The following is a 13,160-nucleotide window of genomic DNA, read 5'->3' as shown; positions in this document are numbered from 1 at the left end:
TCGATTTTGGGGTTCTGTAGATTATAACAAACAGTAGTGGGGCCTTGTGAGAGGGATGGAGAAACAAAGGTTCAGAGGGGGCAGAACAATAGTAGAGATTTTTTTGTCTTTATGTAACATTCAGCTGCTGAATTATAAAAGAGGAGATTTTAGGGGACCGCCTGCTATTTTATGCTGTGATAGTGCACGGAAATACACACACACACACACACACACACACAACAGCATTTTACTTGGGAAGATGCATATACACATCAGACAAAAAAAACAAAGAAACAAAAACAACCTTACTAAAACTTTTTTTATGCCACTTTACACTTTTTTAAATTACTTTTTTGTACACACAACAGAGGTCAACCAGGAAAATAAAAATGTTAAAAAAGTAGGTCTCCAAGTTTTCCCATAGGGGTTATTCCCCTGTGAAGAAACACCAAAAAGCATCTTATTTAGATTATTATACAGCACATATACATACACAGGTGCAGTTATACATTCAGTACACACAGAAAAATATGTACAGCAAGCATGGCAAGGGACTGGCGTGACATATTTGCAGGCATTTTTTGGCAACACATGAAGCAATACAAACACAAGAAAGTAATAATGAGAAAGGAGACAAAGAGGATTGGCAGTTTTCCCCCCTTCTGTTTAGAAGAGAAAGTTTATTGGAGAGTATGTTTGTGTTGGCATTTACTGTTTGCCAAAGACCATTGTATGTGTGTTAATAAGAAAAGCAGTAAACAAGCTTTCGGGTATGCGATTGCGTGCTAATAAAGTGTGTTAATAAACTGAGGGAGGGTCTCGTCAAGGTGATAAATAGAACAAAACACACCGGGACGGATTAGAGAAAGAGAGGGAAAGAGGAGAGCAGGAGAGAAAGAAAATAAAGAGATTAACCAGAGGATGCCTTGAGAGTGAAGGATGGAGGAGGGGTAGAGGGGAGGGATAAAGCAAGGTATGTAGGGAAAGAGGAGAGTAAGGAAGGAAAGGGAAGGGAATCACAGAGGGGCAGATGAAAGGCAGAAGAAAAGCATTTGGAGGAGGTGTGGAAAAGAGAGAGGACAGAGTGATAGATGAAAGGGGGGACCTGGTGGAGGAAATAAAGGAGGGAGAGCACAAGGGAATGACTAGGATGGAGGAATGGAAATAAGGAAGACATCTGGAGGGAAAGGATAGGAAAATTTGTGAAGGAAGAGAGGGAGTATGCAGGTAAGAAGAAAAGGAAAGGGGGAACAGAAACAGAACTGAATGAGGAAATGATACAGATTAAAGCAAAAGACTGGGTGAAAAAGTAGCAAGAGAGAAAGAACTGGAATTTGGTGTTAAAGATAGAAGTGAGTAGATAAGAATAAGGAGAAAGCAAAGATAGATGGTATTCTCAGTTGAGACAGACAGGAAAAGTTGTTGGAGAAGTGGAAGGATGGAGAATGCTGAAAAGTGGGGGACAGGTTAGAGATAGACTTGAGCAAAATACTGCAGAAAGAAAAAAATAGTGGCAGAGGGAAGGTTTGAAGAATAAATATTTGAAGAAGAGTTAGGAGTGGTGAAGAGGGATATAACCCGGATGGAGTGCGCATTAATAGATACAATACTCTTAACCACATCTCACCAACTGGCTGTTCAGTGTTGTCTTTCTAATCAGCCAAATAACATGTTTTGTATGACATATCATCTTCAACTCAGCAACTCACCTCAGTCACCCTCCAAACAGCACTTACCCTGGTGAAAAAAAATGTTAACTTTCATGAGAGCTTCTCCTGTCACTCTTTTGTCATTTCCCACCAAAACATACCGTGGGAGGCAGCACCGTGCTGGGCGACTGAATTTCAAGAGACGTTTTATAGGAAGAGAGAATGGCACATATCAGGGATTAAAGAAAATCAGCCAGAAAATCGGGGCAGGGAAATTCCAAGCGAAGCAAATTCAATTTTAAGCAAATTCTCCCTGACTCTCACTGTGACGACTCATCTTTCTTCCCTCTTTTGTTTATGATGCCAGTGTGAACTTTAGATTAACCTCACTTTCTTTTTCCCCCCTTTTTTTCTGTCACCCTCTCCCACTCTTCTTTTCCCTCTTGTCTCTTCATCCCTCTCTGCAGGGTGTGGTTCCAGTCAGGCATCAACTTCCTGGCTGTGAAACCCAGCAACCTGGTTGCGTGGGAGATCAAACAGGAAATGACACCGGGAAGCAGTTCGTTGGCGGTGATGTGCCAGAGAAAGGCCTCCTCCACAGCAGAGAGGTAGGACTGAATCACACATATCTACTCCTTTTTTTTCCTCCGACAGCTTCCTCTGTCCTCCAGCAGCTGGTTAGCTTATTCCTTTTTGTAAGGAGTATTTGTGGGCGCATACAATATCTGAAAAAGGACTTTGATGATTGTGCTTCAGGGCCATAATAACTGCTAACGTCCTACATTTGGTAATAAGAGATTTTAATTGTTTTCACAGTGACAGTTTCTACTGTATGAAGAAGAAAGTGCTGTGTGTGTGTGTGTGTGTGTGTGTGTGTGTGTGTGTGTGTGTGTGTGTATTATCCAGATTGGATGGATGGGATATGAGTTTACAAGGAGTTAGCTTGGATGACTCTTTTACTGTAGCTTTTACTGTTACTGTAGCTCTGATTATAATTAAATTCAAGCTTTGAGCTATATTTGGATCCAGAGAGAGAAATTATTCATCCTTGTAACAACATTGTAGTGTATACAGGAAAAGCTTGTCTTGCTGTCTATTGACTGATTGGCTGTTTATTTAACCTTCGAACTCCAACCTTTGACCGATAGTCAATATGTTTTTTGTGTGTGTGTATGCTTGTGTTCGTATTAAGCGGTATCAGATTGATAGGCCAAGGTTGAATGGGTACAAGCTTTCATTTTGTCCTGTACACACAAAAACACACACAAACACACACACACACACACACAGTAGGTTGACAAGCACTTATAGAAAGCACTGACCCACGTGTCATGCTAGATTTGCCATTTATTTGGTAATTGCTCTGTCCTTGTATGGATGGTTATGTTTGCATGCGGATGTGTGTGTGTGTTTTGCTTGTGTTCAGCTGGGTAAAACTGGCTGACAATAAAGTAAATACACCCTGGTTTAGAGTACAAATGTGACATGTATTCTTGACCCCAATGCGCGGTTAGAGTGAATTTGTTGTCGCACAGCACTGATAAAAAGGACAAATGTGTCACTTAAAGATAGTAATCAGACTAAGGTGAATTGTCTAGGGTTAGGGTTAAATGAATCAGAGAGATAATGGTACAAAACTTCACAATGCATGAGATGCAGGTAAGGAAAATAAATGAATTCAAATAGCCCATATGCATGAATATACCACTAGCTTGACTCACATCATTTTAAAGCTTACATTAAGTCTTTAAATCTTATTGAAGGAGTAGTAATTTCCAAAATGACCACCAGCACACTTAGCAATTGAGACCATAATGACTTACTGAAAAGAAGATTGACTTAGTATTTCTAGAGAATTTGATACTTTTTGAATGGGAGTCTATTTGTCAGCATCTAGCTGCTGTCAGCATTGCTCATTGAGGTGCTTCTGTATTGGTTTCAGCCTCAAGCAATGGTAGTTGCCACTTACTGTGTGCACATTTGTTTAAGTGGTGATTTAAATGCAGTTCGGACAACACACAGACTCATACTGTAAACATTGCTCAGTATAACTACTGGCAGCCAGATCTACAATAGCATGTATGCGGGTCAGACAAAGTCATCTGGAAACATTATCCATGGCTGAATAGGAGGCTATCTTACCATTAAACATTTACTCCCTGGCTTTTCTGTCTATATCTCTTTTTTTGTGTCGTGGGCTAGCTCTTTTCTCTCTCATTCTTCACCTCTTCTGTCTGACTTCCCCGGTCACTGTCGCCCCATTACTCCTTTTCTCTGTCTCATCTTTTCCCCTGTTGGTTGATAGCAATACTGATGAATGACTTCTCATCGCATGAAACTATTATTGCTGACCCCCAGCTCAATTAGCACCACTTAGCTACCCGTTAGCCATGTCTAACCTTGACTGATGGACAGTATCAGCAGCATCAGATAATCCAAAATTGATGACACCACGGGTTTTAGCTTTTAAATTAAGAGCATTAGACAGTTAAAAGTTTTCATCAGATGCTTTTAAAACTTTAAACCAGGTGTGTGGCATAGAATCTATCATTGTTTTTTTTTTATGGCATCAAAATGAGTCATGTGTAATCATTGGAAAAATTAAATAGAAACAAATTAGTAATAATGTTTAGTATATGTTATGGATATTTTCTACAATAGATTCATACCTCCCGTTTTACAAGTAAGAACGGCCGGTGGAATATTGAAAGCACTTGATGAATTTTTAGATGTGCCAGCCATTATGGCTGCAGGGCAATGAAGTTATTTTCTCTGGCCTGTTGTCATCCATCAGGATGGTGCTGTCTGAGATGTTGAGATGGAGGTGATTCTAAACGGCTGCTTGTTTTCCCTGAGGTTTGGCACGTATCCATGTGAGTTGTTTTTTCCCCCTCTGGCCCTGAAGGGGAAACTCATCAAAGTGACGTCAGGGTAAACACAGAAAGTGATGCTTTAGAAACCAGATTATGATATGGCTCTCCCACAAAGACATGCACAGAAAAGCACAGATGCAAGCACACACTCATTCACATCCACTTACACAAATACACACTTCTACCGTCTTCAAAGTGATACTGTAAACAAAGAGGTGCCTCAAAGCTCAGATTATGATGTGGCAAGCACAAATATGTACACGTGTACTGATGCGCACACATGCATAAATGCACAGGCTTGTACAAACATGAGCAGAACACACACACACACACACACACATACACAAAGCAGTGCTGATTCAAAGCAGTACTGCCATGTTACCACCCTAATGATTCAGAGCAATGAAGACTGTAGGTGGAAGTGGAACTGACATTTTTTTTTTACTACAGGGAAGACACACACACACACACACACACACACACACACACACACACACACACACACACACACACACACACACACACACACACACACACACTCATATATCCAGACTGTTGCCAGCAACAGACAAGATCACAGGCTTTTATCAGCGATTGTGTAGGTAGGATGGCTAATTAAAAGAGCTGATCTGTATTAATTTCTAATGAGATATTACTGGTTGAGACATGAAACAGTGAGTGTGCTTTTTATGAATGAGAGGGCGGGAATGATTACTACCTCTGACAATTAAACTTGTGAATTGATTCCTGCACCTTTTGTAATTCTATGATATAATATGATCTGACATGATGCGCATAATAGGGGATGCATGGTAAGTGGATGCAGTAATCAAAAACAGCACAGGCTTCGCTGTGTGTATGGAGGTGTGTGGTTGTACTTGTGTCACTGTGTATGTGTATGAAGTGGGTGTATGCTTGCTGTTTTACATATAGTACACAGTGTTTTTGCATATATGTATGTAGGTTGACAGTCTTTTTCAGAACAGAAATGGAACTAATCATTGATCACGGTGACTGTAATTATTGGTCAGCCATCATGTCTGCCTGGGAGACCTCAATTATTTTTTTTCATTAAAGCAACCTATTTGCACACTAGTTTGGATCAAAGCTCTCCCACAGCTCGTATTAGTTTATTTATTGATTTTGATTTTGCAGTAATTATTCATAATTTCTGTGTGTCTCACTATTTGAGCGTTTCTGATATCATGTAGCTGTAATTAGGCTGTAAGGTCATACTTTGTTATTGACACTCTGCTTTTTTTCTGCCTACCTGCTTTTCTGCTGAAGTGTATGACCACTCAATAAAATAAATCATAATCAGATGTTTGGTTGTGCATATGCTTGTCTCCTGTACCTCACAAACAGCCATTGAGGTGTCCCTGAGCAAGATTTGTCTTTTGTGGTAATTCATTTTCATTATCATTTCAAGTTATTATTAATTTATCTATCCCCCTCCTTTTTATTCTATTATAATTTTGATAATGTCTTTTTACATACCGTATTATCCTACTATGTATTTTAAGATATGTCTAACTATTGTATTAGATTTTGTTTGTCACTTTGCATGTATGCAGTTTGTTGTGTTGCTTTTAGGCTTGACCTTGTTGACTTTTCAGTATATTGTTAGTCATTTTTAAAGCCTCTTAGCATTTTCTCCCCACTCTGTTTACAGTCTTTTTTTTTTTAAATTACTTTGCATGTTAAATACATTACCTAACAAGAAGTGGGACAGGCTCAAGATAACCTCAGTTTTGTTTGTATGATTATATGAGGAAATTGTGCCATAGTTTGAGCACGGCTGATGCTGCCAACAGCAGCAGTGCTCTATATCATGATCATGATTGGATCTATAGATTAACACCGCTAATGGGCCCTGTTCAATACAACAACTAGGGTAATGCACTGCCCACACTCCATACAGGGACATGCTATTTATCTACTGTTCTTGTGTGTGTGTGCGTGTGTGTGTGTGTGTGTACATGTGTGTCCTGTGGATGTTTTTCATCATCCTGAGCCCTACTATGCAGTGGCAGCCATGGGAAAAAAAGTTTCATTTAATGATTTGACAGCAGGGTACATCTTTCCTGCAGTAGATGGACCATCTTCAAATATATTACACTACATGTACTGTGGGATTGAATCAATTTGTGTTAGGAAAGTACATTAGCAAGAGCCTGCCAGACTATTCTGTTCAACTTGTAACATTTGTTAATTGTTAAAGTTCCCTTTTCACTTCCTCATGGGAATGGAGCAAAATCATAGTAGCTATTATGTGAGAAAGCAGTGAAACTTTAGTATTCTTAAAGAGATAATTGTATTTGAATATCTTAATAGTGAACATCACATCTTGATAGAACATTTTCATCTTCTAAACACAAGTCATTTAATATTTTATTTCCACTTTTAACACTAAAAACAGTGACAGTGACAGATCAAACCTGTTTTATAATATAGTAGTAGTTGCTGAACATTGTATTACAGTAACAGATGTATCTCTCAACACTGGTCCTGCAAAAAACAAATCATTGTACAGCAAAGACAACCTTTTTATATACCAAATAATCTTTAAACAAGAGGGCAAAACTTACAGCATGGGTTGGATGAACAAACTAGTCTAACCATGCATCGCTGTTTTAATCACTTCTTAACTACGCTTGGTGCTATTTTAACTTTGTGTCCGAATTTTTAATTAAAAAATGCTTAATAAGGGGCATCTTTCTTCAATGTGGCACAATATTACTTACAGACCAACTGGTCAGTGTTTCACTGATCACTGTAGTTTATGTGTCACAAACACAATGTAGTTAAGATAATCAAAAAAATACCATGTGTACATGTTGCAAACCTGAATCCAAAGTAACCATGTAAGTGCACTCCCAGAGTTCCTGGTGTTTATTTATGATACTGTTTTGACAGGCAAGTAATTCTCAGATCATGTACTATTAATATAGCTTTCCACACATGCAAACACATGCACAGAAAGCACATGCATATTTGTATACACATAGGAACCCTCGCACACATGAACACACACACACACACACACACACACACACACACACATACACACACACACACACATACACACACACAAACACACATCAGTGTTTGTGTTTGAATAGCGCATGACGCGTTTATTTAACATTTATGAAATGTACGACTTGGGTTAATGAATAACTCATGTTATGCGCCAGTTTACCTATGTGTTTAGGCATGCAATCATGCATACTGTAAAACAGCAACATGTATGCGTGTGTGAGTATGTGTTTGCATATGTGGAGGATGGAACCAATGTCTTCTTATCTCAATTTTATATTAATTTAAATGAACACACACATATGTTCACGCAATCTAATGTTGTACAGTTTTTATTTGCACAAATGAGTTACAAGCAGTCATATCAACTGTAATGAAACACACACACACACACACACACACACACACTATAGATCATGTTGAATTAATCTTCTGCATGTTAAGGTAGCCTACGAAAAATACTGGGAGCTTGTACACTTCTCATGCATCGCTGTACTTTAAAGACTTGAATGATAAATCCAGCTCCACACAGAGACACAGGCGGGTACAAGGGTTATTTGTTTTTATGTTTCAACGGGTTTAAATCCACATGATGCAGGGCACAGGGTTAAGTGTTGTATGGTTTTAGTTGTTTGTAAGGACAAACTAACTTAACAGAGAGCTTTTGTTTGAGAGCTGGCAGTCAACTGCAGGACACACACAAACACAGCATAGACATGGGGCCAAGATGTCTGCAGTCTCTGTTGGCACACATGAGGATTAAAAACACAGCAAGGGGGAGGATGGATAGAAAGAAGGGAGGGGGGGGGGTATCTGCCAACATGAGAGAGAGAACAGGGTAGAGAGAGGCAGAAAGGGAGAGGGGAAGTGACTGAGAGGAGATGGAAAAATAAAGCCAGAAATATAAGAGGGAAGAAGCCCTGAGAGCATGACAGTGTAGCTGTTAGTGTTTGTCCCTGGAGAGAGAAAAATGAAAAATTCCCCTCAGATACTGTAGTTACACATAGACTCCATTTTTATTCATTGCAATGTGTGTGTGTGTGTGTGTGTGTGTGTGTGTGTGTGTGTGTGTGTGTGTGTGTGTGTGTGTGTGTGAGAAAGAGAGTGGGAGAGATATTCATGTGTTGTAATATGTTTATGTTATGAGGGTTAGGGTTAGCTGTAAAACACTTGTCTTATTGCCCTATCACTGGAAAACCAAAGCGCACACACACGCACACACACACACACACACACACACACACACACACACACACATACAGACACATACAGACACACACATATGGTTGAATGTGAACTACGTATACACTTATTACTTACTTACCTTTTTCTAAACAACTTGCCATTTCATATCTGGAGAACACTGAATACCAATCACTAGTTTAGTTGATTGTTCAGTCAAATTATAATTCAGTGATTTGGGCTCAGATTTCTACAGGACAATGTTTGACCTTAAACTGAATGTCAACTCAAATCACCTCATCTTCAAGCTCAATTTTCCTGATATCTGATCTTTAGACATATTTAAGCAGAGAAACGGTTTTGGTTCAAAGCACCTCCAGCATGTAGTGAAATCCTAACAGCGGTACCATAAAATTGCCAAATGTTTTGCCATCTCCTATTCTCCACTCTCTTTTCCTCACACTCAACTTCCCATATATTATAGAAGGATTTTATGAACCGTATTTCCACACCTCACCCATTGAGTACAGATTTGTCCCTGAAAGATAAAATATAAAGAAAATCACAAGTGTAATAGTGCAAGAACGCATATAAACACACACTCACACAGAGTCTGTGGGGGGCCTTTAACAGAAATGACCACTATAGTGGTAATAGTCTGTTTATCACTCTTTCCTCCCTTTCTTTCACCCCGCTTGTCTCTTTTCTTGATTACCCAACACAGAATCGAGGCAGAAAGTGTCCCTAAAGGTTCATACACATTTTCTCAGTATGTGTTCTGGTGGCTGTATAGTGTGTTTAAACCGATGGTTCCTTTCTCTATTACTATTTTTACTCTATCTAGATTGTTTGCAGATTGACTCTTCTGTACTCTGTCAATGGTTTATTTTCTATTTCAATGCCACACAAGCAAGTGTTTTTGTTTGGTGTGCGAAAAGTCGACCATGCCATAGAATCACATTTTGACCCTGAAGAATAGTTTGGTCCAAAACAAACATTTCATTCTCTCCATGTGTGCTCTTTTTGTATATGTTTGTAAGTGAGAGCTATAAAGATACCTAGCTTTTAAAAAGATGATGAGGACTATATAAAGGAGCATAGAGGGAGGATAATGTGGAAGAGTATGATATAGAAAAGAGTGGAGAGAAAGAGGGAGGGTGGTGAAAAGAAGGAAAAAGGGAGGAAAGGTGAAAGAGAAAGAGGATGGAGTAATTATGAAGAAAAGAATAAGTGGCAGAGAAATAAAGATTTAACTTCATACTTACACATTGAAACTCATGCATCCATCATATCTGCTCATTACAATTGCAGTTTAGTGTTGGGCCATTGAGGCTGTGATCATACCTCCAGTTAATTCAACCTAGTGCCAGCTTTGCTTTTACTGACACTGTTCAGGCAAATCAGCTACCTGTAAGTGAATAAACCTTATAAATAAACCTGTCATCCTGTAAGGGAAGACTTTTGGGAGTAAGGGGTCACCAGAATAAATTTGATTCAAATCCCTTCAACTTCAGCTGGAATCCATCAGCTTGTCTCCATGCTGAACCATAATTTACCTCCTCTGGAGTTCATACCATCATCCAATTACGTAAGCTGACACATGTGACAGTCCCCCAAAAATTCTATTTACTACATTTTCTTGTGGAGCTTCAATTCAAGGAGAAGGAGCGTAAAAAGGATAGTCCTGTGATTCTCAGGGTTATGAGACATTTTATATAAGTGGAGCAAAGCAGTGGCTGTCAATTACAGGGAAAAGAACATCAAGACAGTTGGGATAAAGCTGGATTCGGTGGGATAAAGGCAGCATTTGTGTTCATTACGGTGAGTTCTCCTGTGCCCCACCACACTATCATAGCCCTGAGCAATGACCTGGGATGGCTAATTAGGCCTCGCAGATATGGATGGGGTTTATGTGTACAGCCTCGCTTAGCATCATTCTGTCACTCACTGAAATGACCCGAGCCACCTGAGCACACTCAATCACCGGGACAGACTCATATGCATACACATTTGCCAGCGTGAATGTATGCAGACATACATGCATGCATCAAGATCACACACATATTGAATATATTGAGTTTATAGCGTGGGATCTCAGAGTTCATACAGGCTGTTAAGTAAATACACACGCATGGTGTTGTGTCACATTAGAAACACATCCATGCAAACAAACACACACGCACACACGCACACACACACGCACGCACACACACACACACACGCGCGCACACACACACACATTACTTTTCTGAATGTTTTTGTAGGCCATGCTTTAAATAACCTTCCAATCCCATTGGCTTATTCCCCTTGCTCTAATACCCATTCCTCACTCACTCCCACCCCGGTCCTCCCTCCCCCCTTGTCTCCCCCATCCTTCGTCTCCTCACCCTCCGTGCCCCTGTTAAACCCCCCAGGGAGCTTGCGTAGCGGGATGTCTGGCTAATTAAGGCGACCTACGTGGACCCTGTGTGTTCGAGTCCCTCTCCTTAGAGATGTACAGTGTCATAGAGTGAGTTGTGCTGCCGATGCTAACACTAACTCCCTGTCCCCTGCATCGGTGAGTGTGTGTATGTGTTTGTGTGTGTCTGCGAAGAGGTGTCAAGCGTTGGAGACATCCCAGGCCCTTTTCGATATTCTTTTTCACTCATTCCCTTTCCTTCCCCTCCCTGCGTCCCGCATGTCCTCCCTCTCTCCTTCACACCATACAACTCGTCCCGTTTTCACTCTCACCCAACCCTGCACTCTCTCCACTTGTATTTTCTTTACCTCCCATTTCCAGTCAGCTCCATTCTATCAGTCTCCTCTCATGCTTTTGCCTTCTCTCCCCTCCCTCCTTAGGTGACGAGTAGCCCAGGATCCCATTGCTGCTGTTTAATTAATTCTTTTCATCGTGTTAAATCAAAAACTGAGCTTGTGTCCTTGACTAAAGAGCTCTCCAACTTGCACGAGCGAGCAAACGATGCAAAAACCGAGGGGACGTAGGGCCTCCCTATCCCAGGAGGAGGCTAAAAGGATCTGCCGATAGAAAAAGGAAAAAGTAATAAAAGGGAAAAAAAAGTTGCTCTACTTTGAGGAAGGGAGGATCTTCTTTCTAAAGGCAGGGAGGGAAAAGTGGAGTGAAGAAAGAATGGAAGTACATTTTGGAAGTGGTACCGCAATATATGCTTTTGGGGGACTAGTGAATAGTGTTTTGGTTGAGCAACTTTGGGGAAGGGGAGGAAGAAGGGTTTAGATTTTAAGAAAGGAGGAGAGAAAAATGTCCAGAAACAAAACACAATAGAAACAGTGAGACATTGTTTTAGAGCCTTAAAATCTGCAGGACGCAAGGTTCAACAAAACTAACAACAACAACTTTCTAATCGAATGTAATTAAATGAAATCTTATCAGAGTTTCTAATCTTATTTAGTAAAATTTAGAGGCACTACTGTTATGCTATGAAACCATTCTGTGAATCTTCTATTGACTTAAAACTAATCGGCATTCATTTTCAGGGTAACAAAGCTTTACAAAGACTGAAACAATGACAATCTCTGTGGAAGGAAAACAATACAGGATAGTGGGGATTCCAGTGATCCATCTTTCTTTTTGGCACATAATTTTTATTTTATAACTTACATTTGAGTAAATGAAGACAGTATTAAGGGGAGAATAAAAGCTGTGGAGGGACTTGCAGAAAACAGGCTAGGAGGAGGTCTGTGACAAACTGTTTAAACCGCAACATTGTGAAACCATGCTGAGAGAGGAGGAGAAGAGCTGTGGAAGAAGACAAAGATCAACATCTCTGCTTTGACTGAATGCTTTTCATTTTAACGGCCAGCTTGGAGAGGAGGAGGAGGAGGAGGAGGACAGAGGGAAGGGGAAGGGGAAAACGAATGTGAAGAAACTGATTTGATGTCCTCTTCTTTCGTGGCTCTGTTGAATGCTTTTATTTTTAGTAACCAAGGGTGGAGAATGGTGACAGGGAGTAAAGGTAGAGAGAAAGAAGATGAACAGCCGAATTCTTTACCTGGTTGTCTTCCCATGCTTAGATAATGAAAGAAGGATGAGGAAGACAGAGAGGGATTGGAGAAGATGAGGGATTTGGGAGATGAACCAATGTCAGTTGCCTTGAGGCTCCTGTAAACACTAACCTTCTTAACATCCAGTCATCAGTGAAGGAATGATGGGGAGAGAAAAGGAGCCATAAGGAGGCAAAGGTTAAGAGTTGATGCATTGTGGTTTGCTTGGAGGTTAATTTCTCAGAGAGCTGGAAAAAGAACAGAAATGAGAAAGGATCAGATTCATCTTTTATTTAGAAGACTTGCCAATCAAACCCCATCACCAATGTTGTGGCATCATGTCCCACGGGTTTTCCGTTGATAAAGATTACATGTTTTTGGTAGCATGCTTTTTCACCCAAGGCGCTAATGACCCAGTTACTCTTTTATTCATTTCAAA

At 40.1% G+C, this 13,160-nt stretch overlaps 1 protein-coding gene across 1 annotated transcript in view; it reads left to right on the top strand.

Moving 5' to 3' along the window:
* The window catches only part of si:dkey-215k6.1 (transmembrane protein 132D), a 198,481-nt gene that overhangs the window by 71,306 nt on the left and 114,015 nt on the right, over nt 1-13,160 (top strand). Inside the window, exon 4 of the mRNA XM_053325498.1 lies at nt 2,099-2,239. Coding sequence (XP_053181473.1) covers nt 2,099-2,239 — 141 coding nt within the window. The remainder of the gene's footprint in view (nt 1-2,098; nt 2,240-13,160) is intronic.

Source organism: Scomber japonicus, chromosome 9, assembly GCF_027409825.1.
Source record: "Scomber japonicus isolate fScoJap1 chromosome 9, fScoJap1.pri, whole genome shotgun sequence".
Lineage (NCBI taxonomy): Eukaryota > Metazoa > Chordata > Actinopteri > Scombriformes > Scombridae > Scomber > Scomber japonicus.
Note: the sequence above shows the minus strand (reverse complement) of the source record. Positions and strands in the feature narration are given on the sequence as shown.